The sequence below is a fragment of the Tympanuchus pallidicinctus genome, unplaced genomic scaffold (genome assembly GCF_026119805.1).
Source record: "Tympanuchus pallidicinctus isolate F22 unplaced genomic scaffold, pur_lepc_1.0 scaffold3, whole genome shotgun sequence".
NCBI lineage: Eukaryota > Metazoa > Chordata > Aves > Galliformes > Phasianidae > Tympanuchus > Tympanuchus pallidicinctus.
In genome coordinates, this window is record NW_026294747.1 from 81,547,112 (window position 1) to 81,567,877 (window position 20,766).

The 20,766-nt window shown below is 38.6% G+C and overlaps 1 protein-coding gene across 1 annotated transcript; it reads right to left on the reverse strand.

The window, feature by feature from the left end:
* Nucleotides 1-6,865: 6,865 nt before the first annotated feature.
* On the reverse strand, nucleotides 6,866-14,930 carry SAMD9L (sterile alpha motif domain containing 9 like). The gene is made up of 3 exons (XM_052693235.1): nucleotides 14,807-14,930; nucleotides 14,518-14,617; nucleotides 6,866-12,564 (listed from the first exon to the last, which is right to left on the reverse strand). The coding sequence occupies exon 3, from the start codon at nucleotides 12,561-12,563 to the stop codon at nucleotides 7,815-7,817; it is 4,749 nt and encodes a 1,582-aa protein (XP_052549195.1). The 5' UTR covers nucleotide 12,564; nucleotides 14,518-14,617; nucleotides 14,807-14,930; the 3' UTR covers nucleotides 6,866-7,814.
* Nucleotides 14,931-20,766: the final 5,836 nt, after the last annotated feature.

A 20,766-nucleotide genomic window follows, 5' to 3' on the forward strand; every position in this document is an offset into this window, starting at 1 on the left:
TTTCTAGATATGCCTCTTCAGCAGATTTAGATGTATGTAACTTCAGCTATGTCAATTACTATGACTGTATTGTGGGTGTGTAGCAAAATGCACCTCTAGTGTTTTGTGTGGTAAGTCTTTAGTAAGGTGCCAGCTATTCTGTCCAGTGCCCAATCTAAAGGGGACTGGTGAAGGGCAACCACGTGGAACACTCTAATGAAAGAGTTAAGATTGGAAACCCTCCAAAATATAAAAGTATTACTACAATACTACTATATTACAAAAAAGAATTCCGTAAATAGCATGTGGTAATATGCTGAACTAAGTGATCATCAATTAAAAAGTGCACTTGTACTTGTTAAACGTACACATACAATGAGACAGCTTGCTTGCCAGGTGCTTTTGCTTTCTTCTCTTCTAAAAGTCTTTGCGAAACAGCAGAGATAAATCCACGCCTTGATCACCACACTAACTGCTGAATGACACAAGCCGTTGCAACTGCAATATTTGGTGCTGAGCTCATATTATATTCTTCAAGCCTTAGCGAAAAGGAATTTGCAGTAGACGCCTGATAGGGAAGCTGGAGTCTCTCAGGGGTTTACCTGTACTGTAGCTTTCATGTCTGACCTCAAGAAATACTTTTCTGTAGTGTCTGTCAGGTTACGAAGGATGTGCTGCCATTTCAACCCCTGTCAGCCCATGGAATGGATACAGGCAAGAAGGACATCTCTTTCACAGGCTAAAAGAGCTCAGTGTATATATCTTGCTAGAAGCTGATGCAAGCAGTTCCTGGAATGGTGAGACAGCTCATCTGTAATTTGCTTTTTCTTTAGTCCCACAGCTGCAACAGCAGTGGGCACTGGAGCCAGATGAGTGTAAAGAGACTTTGCTAAAGGCTGGCCAGGAAGCTAAGCCACAAGCAGAGACACTGGTACATAAAATACATTCCAGTGGTTGGCATCTGGGCCCTGCAGCTGCCAAGCACACCCAGTGTGTGGCCATGGGTGTTGGCTTCAAAACTAGAACATTTTGAGGAGGAGGCCGACAACCAGTAACCAGAGAAGGCAGTGCCAAGTTACCACAGAAATTACATTCAAGTGCCAATTTGCTTGCTATTTCAAAAGGCAAAATTTTATCTCCTAAGTATTGTTTTGAACATACCCCTGTGACAGTTAACAGGAATATGCTGATATTTGCTAGCGAGAGGAGGGTAAAAGCCTTATATAAGTGAAATTATGTTTCTTAGGGCACTGGTTAACAAAACAAAACCATACCCATTATACTTCTCCTTAATTAATGTACATGTTTCCTTAGAGACCACAGCTCTGTTGGGGGACACAAGTCTGATGTATTTCTTTCCAAGAAACAGCATAGGGAGAGTTTTATAAAACAAAGATAGAGGTAAAATGAAAGATATGCAACAAGGCTGAGTAAGTTTCAGCTCCAAAGGCAGGCTTTATATGCTACTAATACATGAGCAGGTCAGAGCATCATGTAAAAAAAGAAAGGCTATATTTAATCTTCAGAACATACCAACAGGGATCACAAGGTTAGAGTATTTTATATCTAAAGAGATGCATGCTACAGAGTCACAAACTGTCTTCAACTGTGTATCCATCTCTTTTTGCTGGGGATCATGTCACAAGAGGTGACTGCACTTCTGTTAGGAGTAAGTAGGGTCAGTGTATATGCAGAATCTTTGCCTTCCTTCTGGGATAGTTACCTTTGAAAAACAAAAGGACGGAGGTATATGGAAAACACTTGAGTCACGTATGAGAAAAACATCAGCTAATTTATCCACTGGAACACATGTAAATCAGCCAAAGGGATTATTGTTTTAAACACAGCATTCATTTCCTTTGAACAGTTCTTGAGTGCACTGCTCCTGCACAGCTCTGCAGTCTCTTTTTCCCCGAGCCCCAAAGCAGTACTGGAGTGCAGTGCTTCTCTGAAGTGGAGCTTTCTAAAAACGTTATAGCAAGATCCCATCTCAAAGTCTCTCACAGACCTCCCACCAAATCTTCTCACTTCCTAGCATCTGCAAATTCAGTCAAGAATCTGAACATGAATCAATGGTTTTCTCTGGCTCAGTAATCATTCTCAATAATGATTTTTGTCATTGAAACTTCAGCACCAGTTCTGCTGAAGGTTTATGGGCCAGAATGGAATCCAGCATTCTGGCCATTAATTATCTTAGCTTTAGTGCTTAAAAAAAAAAACAAAAACAAAAACAAAAAAAAAACAAAAAAACCCCAAGCAAACAAAAACAGAAAAACAACACAGTGAAACTAGCAAAGCCACTGAATTAAGCAGATGTAGCTTTACAACCTCTTGGGATTTAATTGAGAAAGACAACACAGACACAACCATTTGAAGTACATACATACATATATATATATATATATCATATATCCTGCTTGCACTGCACATGAACTTGACTAAATAAAAACAAAACAATCAATTTTGTATTGGACCAGAAATTTGCCAACACCTCTCAGAAATCTACTCATAATTTGATTTTGAGATCCTATTTTTAAATGCCTATCTCATTCAAGATTATAAATTAGGGGTGAACTCCTCAGCAGTTGAAATTGAAAGATGTACTAATCATCTTAGGTAACAGAAATGTTTCCTTAACCCAGTAGCAAAGTGAAAAGCAACTACCTTAAATCTTAGCTTAACTTGGTAAATATTTTTTTGAGTCTGAACATGGTCATTGCATACTAAGCATTTCATCTTAATTTGTTTGTTATAAATAAGTTCACGTCAGTATAAAAAAGACACTGTTTATCACAGAAAACCTGTGAATTGCAATGGTAATGAGATATTTTTCCTTTCCCTTCACTTTCCCTTCCCCGATCTCCTCCCTCAACTTGTCTTATTAGTTCACTATACATCTTAAGTTCTTGACATTCCATTTCATTCCCAAGAAGGGTGATTTCTCTTTCTATTGTGCTCAATTTGGTTCTCGTGATACTTACCTTTTCATGATGACTGCAGGCTGAAGAAATTTAACCATAAATACCAGCTGTATTTTCTTGATCTGATGTAGAAACCACGCTTGCGAGGTTTGTTACAAACAGCTTAAACAGTCCTGACTTTAAAACTTCATTTTGTTTCTGCTTTTAACAACATTCTCATTCCTGCCCGTTCTTGACCTTTTGGGAGAACACATCCATGTATCAACACGCAGCTCCCAAATGATCCCTGTGGCCACTCTGATCATCATTATCCTGAAGATTCCCACAGGCTGATCCCTATGGAAGTTTTACCAAGTATCTCAGCTGCTGGGGTCTCATGTTCCACTGAATCAGTTCTCAGGAGGTGGTAATTCATTCACAGTATTGATGATGTCTGAGGTATTCTCCTGTAACTCTTTGCATGTTTTGTCTCCTTGCAGGACACACTTCTCATCACATACAAAGTGAATCCACCTCGATTGAATTTATAAAGTCAGCATGTGCTCTTATTCTCATTTCCCTAAGCTAAAAAACTTAAAACACAGGTATTACCACCGAAGGGGGTTGGAAACTATGAAGAGGATAGGTCTTCCTTTTTCTCTTCTTTCTCATTCCTCCTCATTATTACCACTATTAATTCATAACTCTTATTGCATTTCTTGCTGCTGTAGCTTGCTAGCCTTCTCTTCCACCCCTGCTGAAAGCCAGGCCTCTCCTGAGGCAGCCATAGCTGCACAGAAGGTAGTGCTACAGCCTAGCTCAGTCTGTTCAGACACAGCATCCAAAGTGCAGGCTCTGCAAGAACTGGTAGAGCCCTATAGGAAACAGCAAGTTTTTCACATGGTGCTTTCAAGCAAAAGCAAAGAACACGCAAACGCGTATGAAGAGGAAGTCAGAAGTTGTCTTGTGACATGTTACACAAACTGAAGGCTTGTAGTTCCAGTAGGCAAAAGGAAACTAAAAAAGCTTTCTGCAGCGCGGAGCCCCCAGAATTCTTGCAGCAAGGCCTTGTGGCCAACGCTCCCCTCACTGTATGATGGCCGTGCTTCCAGATCAACCCCAAGTGACAAACTCCCGGTGCTGCAGGCACCTCTCAGCACGGGCAAGGCCCCAAGCAGAGCCCAGCGCTGCTCCTGCCATGCCTGGGACCCCAGGAGAGGAAGCACAACTCTTTTCACTCTGGATGCACTAACATTTCCCTCGTTCCCTTCCGGACCAGGCTCTGCAGAAAGCACCCCGGCGTGGCTCTGTGCTGGGTACAGCGGTTTGCAGCTGAAGGCCGCTCCCTGCGGCCGCTCCCCAGACCCGTCTGGGCGGCAGCTTCCCGCTGCCCTCACGCGGAGCAGAGCTCTCTGCCTGTGGACCAGCTGCAGCAACACAACGGCCGGGCTCCCCTCGCCCTGCCGGCGGGAGCCGCGCTTCCCGTCGCTCTCGGGCGGTCCCAAGGGCTGCACAGAGCGACAGCACCGCCTGCTGCCCGCCGGCAGCCCCGAGCCTGCCATTTCGTGTCCTGTTCCCAAATGTGGTGTCCTGTTCCTTTTTGTGTTTGTAAACGAGTCATCGCACACACCCAAAGCCCCCAGCCCGTCTCTCCTCGAGGACCAGTAGTGATTGCATGTGCCGAGATTGCTGGCAGAATCCCGCTCAGCCCTATAGCTCAGGCCTTCTTGTGCAGCAGTGCTGTAGGTAAGTTCAGCTTTCATTTATAATAGGATTTGTTCTCCCTTTATTTCTTGTCCCACAGATATTTTAGTTTATTCAACCGTAAGCTTTTAGGTCTCACACATTTTTGTGTTATTTTTTTCCTGTAGAAAGCCTTGTGCTAAACAGGCCTTGTGTTGAAATAAAACCTGTGATTGTTCAGTGATGGGACTATGGCATCAGCAGGAGCTGGCTGAGCTGAGAGGACAGAATCATTTGTGCTTCCTCTCCTGCGTTCCCAGCCATGGCAGGAATGAGGATGGACTGCTCCAGAAATGCACAGTCCACCAAGGCAGCTTGGGTGCAGTGGGGCCTTGGCTCCTCTGATGGCTGGACCACACAATGGAGATTGCTGAGGTGGCATTGCCGTGCCTTGTGAAAGTCAAACAGCGTCTTGGGCCTCCCTCCCTCTCTTTACATGCCTTGCCTCGGCTTCTGTACAGCCATGCTGAGTTGGGCTCTTCCCTCCAGGTTTGTAGTCTCAGCACTGATATATTAGACTTGGCCTGTGATAGTCCAGACCTGCAGCTTCTGGAACTGCCATCTGTGTAGTCATGGATATAAAAATCCATATATAAATGACAGTCTTTTCAGGCTTTGCAACCAAATTCATGCATTTGTATTTCCCTTCACCTCCACCTTTTCTCTCCTACCAGAATAAAAAAATTCTTAAACTTCTCCAAAGAATCCTGAGCATGCTGGAAAAACCCGGAAGAGTTATCTAGCGTGGGCACTACAGCATATTTTTTTCTTAACCTCACTCTTGGAAGCTACTGAGCTCTTAGAGTTTAATTAATACAAAATAAATCTGAGGCAGATATTTGGCATGGGAAAGTTTAGTTTTCAAATGCAGTGATTAACAAAGTTATAAACCATCTTACAAAGTAATGGAAAATAGGAAATACTTGTAAAGAGCAATTCTGTTGGTCTTTGCACATGATATATATATAATCAAATATAGTTCCACGCTGCACAGTTAAGGATGTTATCAAATACCTGTATTTATTAACGAGCTACTACTGAATAAAAATATGATTTTATAACAAACAGAATGGTGTATAAAAATAATAAAATCTACTTTTGTACACTCACATATGCATGTAGTGTGCCTAGCACGTAATCTACTATGCCAGAACACAAAGGTTATTAGTAAATGGGCACATTACAGGCAAAACAGTCTCAAACTAGGCAATTTAACTTAATTTATTGCCAACTTAAAAATAACTTTTAATTTCCAATTGGACTGTTGTCAAACCAAAAAGACAGCTAAGCAAACAGAATCATAGAACAGTTTGTGTTGGAAGGGAGCTTAAAGATCATCACTGGGGAAATGCACTTTTTCCCCTTTCTTCAGGCTGAGCTTCAGTCCAGCATCTCTTTGTTCATCCGGCTTTGTCTTCACCAGGTGTCATACTCAGTCCTTCTCAGTACTTCAGTAATGTGAAAAGCAATTCAGTGAAAAGTATTTCAGTAATGTGGTAGCAAAGAAAGTTGGTATCTGCATGTACTGTTTTCTTTTTGCTACTTGTCCTTCTTACCATTTTTGTCATCTTTTCCACTGCTCCTTCTTCCTGATTTGTTTCCTATATGTCAGAGTTATGCTTCAGCCCCTCAGAGGTATCCCAGCCTCAGCCTGCATCACACATTTCCAGCAATGCATCTCCAACCATGTCTCCAGTGATTTTCCTTTTCATGTGTTACCTCTTCCATGTCTCCTCCATTTAACCTGCCCCTCAGCTACTGCTCTTTTCAAACATTACTTAAACTTGCAATTGTTATGAAACATGACTGAGGTGAAGACTGAAGTCTCCAGTTGCTCTGAAGAAGACAAGGCAAATTATTTGCTGCAAATCTTTATTTGGAAGAGAAAATAGACAATGTTAAATTGTACAGTGACTTCCTAAGAACTAATTAGAACAAATTATGAATTACTATTCAATTTGATCCTATAGCATCCTACTTGAAACAAAAGTATACCATTAGGAACAAAATGCATACATGATAAAACAGAGTGTGTAGTCAGAGGGAAATGGTTACTGCAATAGGAAGTTGCCAAAAGAAATATATTTTGACTAAGGAGCAGTCTACATTATATAGTAAACCAACTTTTCCACATTTGCACTACAGCAGAATGGCATGCTGCTGTATTCTTTTTCTTTTTGTCAGTAATTTTTACTAGCCTTCTTCTGAGAAGTGATTTATTTTTGCTTGCCTCCTTGCCTGACACGAGGAGCAAAGAGGACTTGCAGGCTGATAAAATCTATCCTGCAGACCTTTCTCAAGAAGTTAATTGCATCGAACTCCTCCAGCTTTCATGAACTGCATATAATGAAAAATGCTACATTTTGCACACTACCTCCTCCCTGCTGAGTAGCAGTAACTTCATGTTTCTGGTGTTTCACATCAATATACTTTATTGTTTTTGGAACATTGATTGTGTCCAAACAAAGCAGGTAGGTATATACACATGAGGAAGCCAATGCAGTCAATGATAATACAAAGTATTTAAATTACTTATTTTTTGCAATAAGTGAACTTGGAGGAACTCATGAAATTTATATTGAAAAGAAAGTCCAAAATGTATCTGTTTGTTTTTTAAAAAGCAGTAGTAGATCCACCACAAAAGAATAAAATATATTTGAATTGGCTTCAAACAGGTTTGTTTTTACTGTGGAGCAGGAAATAGCTGCATCTTTAACAATCAGAGATTTTGTAATGCCCTGAGGACGTAAAAGTGCTTTTGTCATCTCACAGGGCGCACATCTTGATTATTAATAAAGGCTTATAAACAAATGCATGACATTATTCAAATGTGTATAATGAGAAAAGCAAAAAAAAATTACCCACAGTGCTTTGAAACTAAACTAGCTATTTATATTCCTCGTGTTGAGGTTTCACCAGGTATAAAGGAGCATAAGGAAATGTTACATGATGTATGTTTTATAATATATATTCCTTCCTCTTACATTATACAAAAGTATGAGGATAGTGGTGAAGCATCCTCCCCTAGAGGTAATGGCAAAAAAGCTAACAAAGCAGGGTTGTTAAGAGTCATGGCATTTAAATTCCATCACATTTTCTAAATATTATGGTTTTGTTTTCTGAATATTATATTTTGTAATTTGTTTATTCATATATATAATTCATATGAAAATGCCGCTCTTATTGTTTAAATTATAGACTTTGTATGTTGTATGCCAGGAGACCAGCAACAGAAAAACCAAGGTAAAAAGACACTCTTTGTATATTTGGGCCATTATTCAGTAGGCATGAAAGGGCAGGCTGTACTGGTATCCTAAAGGTTTCATCGCTGCCATAGTTTACATAGATAACTGTACCCTCAGCTCTCCCATCTAAAGGAAGCAAAAGATCATGAACAGCCTTTTCCTTCCAGATATTTCCTTTCTGCCATAGGGAATTCAGTTTTTGTTCTGGAATTGAGCTAAAAAGCTGGTCTATCTTTCTTTTGTGAACAAATCTATTCAGACCACTGCCTTTTGCAAGATAGAAATGAGCCAAAGGTTGCTTGGAATGATGCACAGCTCCATAGAGCTTGTTGAAAGATTCACTTAGCCGCATAAGATAGTATTCCATCTTCCTGGAATCTTCATTTAGTTGTTTTCTATTTTCAGGCCAAAACAACAAGGAGGCAAGAAAGAAAGGCTCCACACAGTATGAATTTGGTTCCACTCTGTCCAGAATACTTAGAAGTTGAATTCTCAGCTCCATAAAATGACGTAACTCAGTGGATTTAGGGTTAATGCAGTTCAGAACAACATTTGCCAAAATATAATTCTGTTTTTCTTTTAGTGTTGCATGTGAATTCTCATCACACAAAAATGCATATGCATTTACTATGTTTTCTATTTCTCTGTCATAATTTCTGTCATTTTTGTGAAGGTATGCCAAAAGTCCAGAAAACAAGTCTGCTTTGGAAGACTCCACCACCTTTCTGAATGATTCTATTTTCTGAGTTAAGGGCCACCTTAAGAACTGTTGATTTCTCAGTTGATCAATGTTCCAATCGCAAAATATTTTTGTGTATTTGGTAAAGCATTCTTGAACCTTTTTGTATATGTTTGCTTCAGTAATTTCTTTTTCATTCATCTGTGTTTTGAAAAACACAAAGTAGTCTTCAAAAAAATCAAATGCCCTTTTCAAATGTGATTGCAAATTATTTATAAAGCTGGAGTGACGTTTAAGTGCTGCAAACATTTCACTCTCTATGTTTAAACCACTAATTTCTGATAGATGCTTTATCATGTTTTCTCTACACTGCAAGACTTCCTTGCTGATAAAAGGAACAAGCATAAGGACATCAATAATATAAAGACCAGTTTCTATCTCTCCCAGATAACCAGAAGTATTGTAACTTGGAAACTTTCTTTTAAGCTTTTGCCGCTGCGAACATTCATTGTGTTCATTTTCAGCTTGCTGCTGAGATAGTCTGAAAGCTTGTGAAGCACTGTGAGCAAGATCTAGCAGATGTTCCAGGTTCTCAGCTGTTAAACTTGCACTCTTTACATTGTGGTCTACCCAGTATCTTAGCTGGCTTTTAAAGATTCGACCTAGCGTATCTGATATGTATGAATTGTGTGGTGCTCGTTGCTTGGCTTCTTTGGCCCAGAATAAAGCTAAGTCAAAATTTTTTTCTTTGATGTAAAAGTATCTTGCTAAGACTTGGCAAATGAGAGCATTTTTCTTAAATCTAGTGGAAGCTTGTCTTAACACACGTTCCACATTAACAGACTTCTCTTCTCTTTGAATGGCTTCAATTAAAGGGGAAAACAACGTATCTAACTCATCACCATGTTCTTTGCGCTGTCTAGTAATCAGCAACGTTTGTATGTCACAGATAAGTTTGTCTTTCTTTAATGAAGTCTCATAAAATAAATAAAATAAATCCTCATTCAATAACTGCAATATAATTTCACTTTTAGACAAGTCATAGATTAGCTTAAATTCTGTTAGGCAGGCACATGCTATCAATTTGTGAACAATACGTAGACCTCGGTATCTTGTGTGTTCCTGTATCTGAACATACATTAGAATATTAGAACAAATTCCCATTTTTTCTATCAGTCTGTCTTTGTTGCCAGTCTCTCGAGAATTAATTCCTAAGAATTCTTCACACAGTGATATTGGAAGTGTAGATGTTCCAACATAAGAGTTTAACAGTGTTAGATAGTAAACAAGTTGTGCTGGTTTAGAGGCTATATTCAAGTTATGCAAGGTTTTCTTTACCACTTTTTCTATGTACTTTGGATCAAAGTTTTTCTTCATAATCATAAATGAATAGAAATTGTCAGGATTTTTATGCACCTTTTCAATATCCTTTAGTTTCTGGTCAAAAGCTCTCTGCTCTTTTTCAGAAAGAATCTGTTTCAAAGAAATGCTATTCAAGGGGTTGATTGTTGAACTTTCATCAGGATTCTGAGATCTCATACAGTTTAGAATGATCACTAAAGGATTTACATACGGAATGCATTTTTCTGTTATAGCTTCCTCAATTTCTTTTTGCAGAAGATAGATGTTTTCTTGATCTTCAAAATCATCCACAAGAAGTAACACTGGCAAATAGCCACTGTTGTTGTTTGCTCCATAAGTGACTAAAGTTGTCAGCTGTGTTCCAAAGTTACCAGTTTTGTTTTTCAGAATGGCACATCTGAATTGCTTTCGGAGGTTCCAGAGGATATGCATAGCTAATGTTGTCCCGCCACAGCCAGGATGGTGGTAAAGGTTGACAGTTTCTACAGGTGACTGATTAGCACTGTTCGACAAAGACACAATCAGATTTTGAAGGTCTTCGTAACGATCCCTTGTGATAAAAACTGATGTATAATTTTCAGAAGAAAAATAAAAATTCCACCATGACACTTTACCTCCTCGATAAAAATCTTTTTCCTTCTCTTTCATGAATTTTTTAAATTGTTCTTTATCCTTCTCTATCTCTGTGTCCTTACATTCATTTTCACATAGGATTTCCAATGCTTCTACAAAATCTTCTTCCTTGTTTAGAACAGTGGTAGAACCACCAACAGATGGCAGAAGTCTTTTGGAAGACCTTGTCATTGATTTTGCTCTTGTGATAGTACCATTTACCATCTCCAGGGTTAAATTAGAAACACATTTGTTTGAAAGTTCCTCCTCTTTAATACCTCTAGCAAGAAGAAGATCTTTCCACCGCTGGTATGTACCTGTACCAATGCAAATGCAGACCATGTCTTCTAGTCCCTTTAGTTCTTGGTAAAATGTAATAAATGTCTCAGTAAAGGGATCCAATGGATTTTCAACTCGGGAAAGCAAAAGAAACACTACTAAAAATTTTCCGTTCTGCTTTACATCCTTGTGTGAAAGAAATGAAATCATTTTTCTGACTTCAGCAGCTCTATCTCGTTGCCACAAGGTGGGATCTAATGGTAGTTCTTTATTGCCTTTTAAGTCTGATCCACCATTGCAGAAAATCCAGTTGGTCTCCTGATGCAGTTTCAGCTTTTCAGCTTGTTCAGCAACTGAACCCACCTTGTTTTCATAATGATATGGGAAGTGAATTTTGGCGTTTAGATTTTTTTTATAAGTCTTAAATGCACCATTCATTTCTGATTCAAAATCAAAGTCAAGGACGGCAAACCATTTTATTTCCTGTAAAAAGTCTAAGTGTGACATTTGACTTGGAAGGCATTTGTTTGTTACTAAAATGTGGTACTCATAATAAGAATCATCTAGCATGTGTCTGTTGCCAGTGAGCAGACTAACTAGCTTTAGTCCTTCAAGTGTTGTCTTCTTTTGTTTTAAGTTGTATTCTTCTTCTGCTCTTTTACGGGAGTCTGCTAATGATGTCAAAGTACATGTAAATGTTTTAAATTCTTTTGTACCTTCAATATTTTTAGAACTAGCTCCGTCCCGGATGAAGACAGCTTTTTTCCAACGCTTGCTTTTAAAATCATATATGTTAGTAGAGAAGTATTTTGTACCACATATGGAGTTTTGGGGAACCACATCTATTTCAATGACGAACAAATCTGATGGAGTTCCATTTGATAATAACACTTCCACAAATCTAGGCTCTCTAATGCAAGCTTTTGCAGTTCTGATGTATTCCCCAACAAAGTACTTTTCAATATATTTATTAAAATGGTCAATGTAGCCTTCTTTCTTGATGATTTTTATTCCTTCAATTTCCCCTTGTGGATTGTCACGCACTCCAAAATGAATAGTGCCATTTGTGCGAGAGTTCATGCAGGCTGAAGCAAACCTAAAGACTTCATTGCTGAATTTCATCTTAATATCCTCTTCTAGGGCATTCTCTGTGTTGGTAAGTAATTTGAATTCATGTGCTGGATCAATGAGATTGAGCGGCCCTGTTTCAGGAACGTTAAGAATATTATGCTGCGTATATCGAGTACCATCACTGAAATTATCAAAAGGATGTGGCATACACATGTTTCTGGTTGGGTGCTGACTGCTAGACTGTGACTGCTCTGCTACATTCTCATCAGCTGTCTTTACCTCTCTGTTCTCTGTAGGCTCCATTTCAGAATCCTGCAATATACCGGAGTTCAATGACCCGTATTTCTTGCACTTTTTCTTTGCAATTTTACCATCCTCTTTACCATCAGCACCCTGTTCACTGCCTTCTTGTCCCATAGCCTGGTCTGAACTTTCAGTGAGAATGCCATGCTTTTTCAGGAAATGGATGATTTGAACAGCAGGCCCATGAGGTATCTTCATATCCACAAGATCTGCTTTAGTCAACAGTTTCAAATTAGAACCAGTTACCTCTTGACTATAAAAGATTTCTGCATATTTCTGGTCAATATTAACATCTTCAATTAAGAATTGTTTGACTTCTTCTTTTGTCCACTTTTCAATATGTTGATATAAATGTAACATCTCTTTTTTCTCAGTGTTTGCATTTTCCATTCTTTAAGGAAAAAAAATCACAGTGTTACTAATACTGATTTATAATAGCCTATTTACTGAACAACTCACATTTCCTTGCTGCTGTCCACCATTAGTTCCTTCATTTGTGTAATACGCCACATGGAATATAACAGTTCAATTAGAGGACATCAGGGGAACGTGAAGTCAGCTCACATACAGGGCATTAATGGCTTCTAAGAGACATACTACTTTTTCTTATGGAATAATTTTATTTGAATCCTCTTTTCAAACTACTTCCATAGCTGACACTACATAAAAAATCATGACTGATGTCTATTTGTCATCATCGGACACCAATTTGCAGTCATTTAGTTCATCCGATATAAAACACACAACTGGCTATCGTAAAGCTTGCAATTTGATGGAAAAGCAAAATCAAATGCACAGAGGACTCTTTTCATTCTTAGATGTGGTTAGGTACTTGATTTGTCTAAATAACACTGCAAAGAGACAGTAAGGTAGAAATAAACTGCCGTGATTATTCAACTCTTGCTATTGCAAATGAAAAGAAGATCTTTTCCATATTACCTTTTCAGTATGTTATGCATTCAAATAACGTTTCTCAAACAAAATCAAGGAGCTGAGCAGCATTTGTAGATGTGGGTGACAAGTAGGAGAGCATCTTACAATTCTCTTGGACTTAGTAAAAGTGGACTTTTTGCATAAACTTTGTGGAAGGGAAGGGAAGGGAAGGGAAGGGAAGGGAAGGGAAGGGAAGGGAAGGGAAGGGAAGGGAAGGGAAGGGAAGGGAAGGAAAATTATACTTTCAGTTATAATTTTTTTTTCTGAAATATTTAGTTTTTTATGGAATTACAGTCAGGTACAGTCATTGCACTGGTGGTAATATTCCACTCCATGTACTTCTCTTGTTGGTAGTGGATTGTTCTTAAGAAAAGTAACTTCCTAAATACTTTTCTAGTGAAGAAATTTTATTTTCTACCATCCTAGCAACATTTGTTCTTCAATCTATTTTTGTTCTTCAATCTATTTTAGGAAATCTATGATTTCCTAAATCATATTCTTTAATAAGAAGTTTTATGTTACGGTTTATTACAGCTTGTGCTGGAATATTGTTGTTTTCATAGCTTTGGTCTCCTGATTTAACTAATGAACTGTCAGGGCAGAAGGAAAAGTGGGGAGCAGGCTGGGGAAACCTGCAGTTGTCTTTGCTCTTAAGGGACTCTTCCCTTTGTTCTCAGGAAAAGAAGGAAAACTAGTTTCTAGTTCTTCAAAATGACATTGAATTTAGGAGTGCAGATGAAGATGAACTCAGTTTCTATGTCAAAATGAAACTTGCTATCATGTATAGTAGGAACTCCACCCAGAGTGTCTAAAAGCTGAGAAATGAAACTGAAACCAAAGTACTTCTCCAACTCGGAGACTGTATTCAGCCCAGCAGTATTGTGTCCAGCCATTAGTTCCTTACAATTATAAAAGTATGATTTTGAATTCCACCAAACTTAAACTTGGTAATGGAGGCATGGTGCATGCCTAACGTTGAAACAAATAGGTTTATGTCCTTTTTAACAGTCACTCTATGTTTTAGAGTTTGGAATAACCCCTAATGAAAGAAAGCTCTAGAATGGGATACCTTCATTTCCCAGTTTTGATGCAGTGTTTCTAGATTTCATGTTACTGGCTAGTTAATGATTCTGACTCACTAAAATATTTTAAAGACACCTTTTTCCAGCACAGTGTCACTCTACAATATTATTGCTGCAGAATACCTTCTTTGAGGACATTTTCCCTGGGATTAATTCAGCGTAATCTCCTAAAGCTAGTTTTCATGTGCAAAAATTTAATAGAAGATCTGGAAGAGTTTATTTCAGTAGATAGATCACTTAATGTACAAAACAAATGCCTCAGAAACATGAAATGGTATCAGACTAAGCCATCAATTCTTCATAAGATATTCCAATATGCATGTACTTACTGTAACTTCTCTTCTGCAGTTTTCTTTCTACAGTTGTCCAGTAAGTGTATTTTGCTCAAGCAGGAAACCACAACATCTAAAATTCGTCTGAATTACTCTTCTAAATTAAAGAACAAAAACAAAACAAACAAAAAATTTAAAATCAGTTCATAAACTTCTAACAGAAGTCTGAGGTCAGAAATAGTAGGAAGGAAAAAAAGAGTATAGATCAGTTGGTTCAGTGGCAAAAACACATCTCTGGAGAAGAAGGATATCAGTGCTTTCTACAGAATATTTTATTATTCCTTACCTTTTCCTTACATGCTTCTGGTTTATCCTTCCATGGGTATGTCTGACATGCTGCAGACTGGGCAAGTTAGAAGCTGGGTGTTGCAGAGAGGCAGAAGGAAGTAGGTGCAGGGTGTCTGGGAGGTTCAACTTATCTCCTCCCCTTTTGCTTTCTCTTTTACAAAGCAGGATTGCTTCTGTGTTTCTTCTGTTTTGGGAAAACACTCTAGTTCCTTTTGGAATAAAGAATTCTAATCTAGGATGCCTTTATTAAAACACTTATACTGTACTATCTTGAGGTATTATCCAGAAAACTGTGAAGTTGCAAAACATGGAGTAATTTAATGAATATATTCACATTCTTAAACAAGTAGAAAACTGGGATGAGGAGAAAAGAAGGGAAATAATATACAAAATGATTTTTGGAAATGTGAATATTCTACATTGTAGACACTTCTGAAGAATCAGTCATGGAATCAACAGAATCACAGAATGGCCAGGGTTGGAAGGGACCTCAAGGATCATGAATCTCCAACCCCCCAGTCATGTGACATGCAGGACCACCAGCCTCCCCATTTAATACTAGACCAGGCTGCCCAGGGCCCCATCCAATCTGGCCTTGAACACCTCCAGGCATCCACAGCCTCTCTGGGCAGCCTGTTCCAGCACCTCACCACTCTCTCTGTGAAGAATTTCCACCTGACATCCAACTTAAATCTCCCCTCCCTCAACTTAAAACCATTTCCCCTTGTCCGGCAGTTATCTACCATTTCAAAGAGTTGATTCTCCTCATGTCTGTAGGCTCCCTTTAGGTATTGAAAGGCTGCAATGAGGTCACCCTGCAGCCTTCTTTTCTCCAGGCTGAACAAGCCCAGCTTCCTCAGCCATCAAATTATCTCATTAACTATCTGTAATTGGTATTCCTATTATGGTCTTGAAGTGTCCTGGGGCTTTTAGCATGCAGAAGTGAATCTGGACACCTGCACTTTCTGTTGTGGTTACCTGAGTTGGGAGCGTGGTGCTTATGGATCTCCTTCAGTGCCCCTTCTAGCAAAGAATGGGTTCAGGGGAAGCAAATTTAAGAGAGCAAATAAAACATAAATCTAGTAGGATATTTAACCTTGTGAAACCAATGCATCAGTCTGGCTTGATGGAAGTGGTTGAATTTTTGATGACTTCCCAAAGTGTTTGTCAGAGATTTTGATGATATTTTGCTCTTCCTCTACTTCATCCTTGATAACAGTTGCTCACAAATGTATGTAATGCCAAGAAGTGATGACATGAATCATGCATGATCATGAAATGGTTATTTCTCTCTAGTAAGAGAGGGCTTATAAAAGTCTAGTAAAGAGATATGATTAAATTTTTTAGGTGAATGTCTGCAACTCTATACATTGCATTTGAAAATTTGCAGGTAATGTATTTATGACAGTTGAAAATGGAGATGCAAATATAACAAAAAATTTTTTTTTTTTTGTTATCTTGAAACTTATTCTCAAATTCCTTTATCAAGACAGAAGGCTAAGCAGCGTATGTTTTGCTTTTCATGGGATTGTGTTCAGCCAATAATCAAAATGCATAAAATTGTTTGCCATAACTTGAGCTTGCCATAATTTGTTTCATTTTGAGTACTGATATGGTTTGAAAGATAATACAGATAAGTTGATTTTCACCTTGCAGTCACATGTTTATCTCATTTAAATCCACCAAATATACGTGAGCCATTTTTAATCTTCATGCTCTAGCAGAGATTTTCCTTTTGATTCCATAAATGCATTAATTTCATTTTGAAAATTATTAATCTTTTAGCATTTCACTCTGACTTATCCACCTCACTTCAGAAAAGTACATGATGCCCTCATTAATCAGCATCCATACTTTTAAGGAACTCCTGGAATCAGCGCTGAATAATTCACCTGGGCTTTATGAAATTCACAGCTTTGATGATGATTTGCACAACATTATCCATTTTTGAAGCTTTCACACAAAACTTCTGCTTTCACCAAAAACTTTTGGTGATAGTTCACGAAACATGAGCTGCTGGTGGCGGTTGCCTTATCTTCCATTCATTTTATGTCTTTTTACCAACCGTTGCTGAGGTGCCATGTGTAGTTATACCACACAGTGACAGAGGTTAAAGAAAATTGCTTTAATGTACTTTTTACTGCTTTGTTCAAATCAAGAGATTTGGTTGTGTCTTTTAATAGCACCAAAGAAGAGATTTCTTCAGTGACATTATGTTTGTTATTATTATGTATTTCTAATGAAAATGGCAAGTTGAGTCTGATTTGTAGCATCGATACTTTCATCTATCAGCAAAGCATAAAATTTGAAATCAGCATCTTTGCTCCCCAAAGTTCCTTTGATAGTTTCCTATTTCCTCAAGTTGCCTCTCTATAGTCTGGTGAGACAAACTGATTTTAGAAAAATCCATTCTTTTAATCGGTATTCTTCTGCCACACTTTCCATGGATTGCTTAATAAACTCACCATCAGAATATTGCTTTGATTTTTTTGCTGTCAGATTTGCTATCACATAGCTAACTTTTATAACAGTGCATTTAAGTTTTACCTTCTTTTAAAAAATTGTTAAGACGACACTGTTTTTCAGTTCTACTATTTTGTCCTTACAAAACATTCCTTGATATACATCACATTTGGCAGCACATTTCAGCTTATAGTACCTTTTCAAATTGCAATCTTTGAAAGCTGACATAATTTCCACATACATTAAGCATAGTGTCATATTATTGGTCTTGACAAAAAAGTCCTCTGACCATTTTTTGTTGAACACTCTTCTTTCACCCACAATTTTTCTTTTTCGGGGTTCTGTTTTCTTTTGAGAAGCCAGTAGATGAGTTGAAATATTATTATGGTAATCACTTTGTTTTATTCACCGTAACACACACTTGGGGCAAGTGCAGGAGGTGAAGCTAGCACTGCCCTACACCTTCCTCATGTCTTTGTTTCAGCTGAGACAGCAGGTGGTTTGGTTGTTGCTGTGAGATGGGTGTGTTCCCAGGGCTGCCATGAAGGCAGTGGATGGCCGCAGGATGGGCTGCTTGTGACCCATGGGCTGAGGTTCAATGTGCCTGGTATCAACCATCAACCATAGTTCTTGGTTTATCAGCCAGCAGAACTGATGTTTGGAGTGCCATTCACCCCACGCTTACTTAGCTGCAGGCTCTACCTATGCTGGCAGGCAGTTGCAGAGCGGTGATGATCTGTGTGATTGAGCTCTGTAGCATTTTCGTGTAGATACACACTGCTGTGCCTTCAACTGGTGCAAACGTGGCCTAATTAGCCAGCTTCAGTGCTGGTAGCAGTACAGAGAGGCAGCAAGGACCCTTGGGGGCTGGACCCCAGCATGTATTCTCAGGCTGCCCTGAGGTGTGTGGCCAGCACTGAACAGCAGGGCCTACCTTGTGTGCCTGGGGAACAGAGGGCTGGAGGAAGCCAAGCTATCAGGTGTGTTGAGAACAAACTTACCAAACTCTGACCGCTAGGATCCAAGCTATTCGATCTATTAGAAGCAGACATCTTCCTCCACTCCTTCTGTATAGTGCCCATTTTCCTAGATCCTATTTATTATTATCTAACTTGAGTTTTCTGAGTAGGTTCCTCCTTTTCCTCCTTTTACTGAAAAGAAAAAATAATCACAGTCTCTATTTCTGTTGAACATTTCCTACATACCAAAAGACTTACTTTTATTGGTATCTTCCCACCAAGATGAAACAATTCTTAGTCTTCCCTGTCTGATCAAATTTTCTAAACCAAATGATTTAGATTTCTCATTTATATTGTTTCTCAAAGTCTTACTTCATTTGGCTGTATATTTCAGGCACACCTGAAAAGAAAGTTAAATGGAATGTAGTTTTCTAACTGTCCTGGCTTGATGTTTAGAATAGTGACCTACAATAAGTGAATATACTTGTAATATTGGATATTTCTATATAAAACATGGATGGGAACAAGCATAACAGACTTAATGGACTTGGAAAGTGCTTCAAAGACAGATTCAGAATTGAATATGACTTGAAAAATATCAAAAGTCAGCAAGATGAAGTCAAAGAGGAGAGTGGAGTTGTAAGGAAGATACACAGATGACTCCCAACACAGTTCTGTTGTTTTCTCAGGTGAGCTTTTGTGTCGCCTTAGCAGAACAACTTTATTCATTTCTTATGAAGAAAAAAAAAAGCAATACAGAAAGTAGTTTTTAGAACTGCATATATCATGATGAAAATCTGTGTTGACATTACAAAATACATTTCTAAACATGATTTTATTTTTGGTCAGTCTGCTGTTGCATGAGGTGTGCTAGTTTAGAAGGCCTGCCCTAATATCTCTGCATTAAGGTCTGTATGAATTTTCAGGCCCACTGTGACCAACAGCTTTGTCCTTTGCCCTGGAAAGCAGAGCATAGCCTGGAGAGATGTATGTGTGTTATTTTTTTAGGTGGAGCAGGATTTCCATCAACACGCTGGTGTTTGCATTGCATGTGTAACTGAACCCTGATGTAAACTTTGTCTTGCACGGGATCCTTAGATGTTTAATCTTTTGTTTGTCTTCTAGGCTCCTTGTCTATTGTTTATATACCACAGATTTTAATGAAAGAATGATCTTTTTTTATTATTATTATTTGGGTTTTCTTCCTAATTGTCTTATAACAAGCACAGGAAAAATTCCCCTTTCCATTCCGAGGGTGCATCAGTTGTGCTCCTTATGATGTGATCCTTTTGTATCAATTGGCAAAGTGTTCAGAAATATTTGCTGCAGTTCTTTTCTCTCTAGAAAAGCTTTGCAGCCCCACAGAAACGAAGTGAGGGAGGAGGGCTTCTACTCTGCAGGAATGTACCCACAGCAGACTTATTGAGAACAACCTGTTGAAGAAACATTTTTGCATAGCCTGTCATGGATTTAAAATTTTCAGCCTACAATAAAAATTGCAGCCTGCACTTGGATGTTTTTAATCATTGTGTATGAACAGCATTCTGCATTTTTTTTTTTTTTTCATTTTTGAATAGAGAATTCAATGACATTCTATTATAGTGGCATTATAAAAAGAAGTTTGGTTTGCTGCAAAAATATTCTCATCACAGCCATTTACTTACATAGGAAGTAGCTGTTTTAAGTTAGGAAGCCTCTTGTAGGAGGCAGAAGAATGAGTGCCCAGTTACACACTGTATTACCTCAAATGCAGAAGTCACCTGGGACGTGTCCAATTTCCACATCTGTCAGAACAAGTTAGTGTTTACTGGTATCATCTCCCTTTCCTTTCTCCTGCTCTCTGTCCCAAGCACTTGCCCAGAACCTCCTGCCATCTCCTGTGGGTAACTATTGCCATCCAGCTCCCAGAAAGCTGTATGATACAGATGTGTCTGTAGCAGTGTGGTGACAGATTTCCAAAAAAATTATGCTGAAGAAAGGCCAGAGGAAATATGATAGCCTTTCATTGCATTAAGGCAAAAAAGAAGAAAGAAAAGCTACAGAAAATAAATGTTAAAAAGTGCCTTTTAACCCACTATTACAAAGCAATAGCCTCTTCCTATTCATGGTTCAGGTGATAATTACTTACCTTGCCTTGGTTAAGGAATTGTAAGCAAATACACAGTACTGTGCTTGTATTTTGTCTTTGTATTAGTGTAGCTGAAGAAATGAGTCCTCTGTTTTTGTCAAGGGAGTGGTTAATGAAAGTATGCAGACTATTAACATTAACATGAAGTCATTTTGTTATAACTGCTTGTGTCATTTTTGCTGAGAGCTATCTTTGTTCCCCACCATCTCCCTGTCCATGCTCACAGAGTCACTGCACAGTTGAGGCTGGAGGGTACCTATGCTCAGAGCCTGATAGAAACTGTATCCAGTTGAGTTTCAAATATCTCCAAGGATGGAGAAGTATCGGAATTTGAAACATCTCCATAGCCTCCCTGGGCAGCTGGTTCATGTGTGTCTATCCCGTCCTGTCACTGGGCACCATGGACTA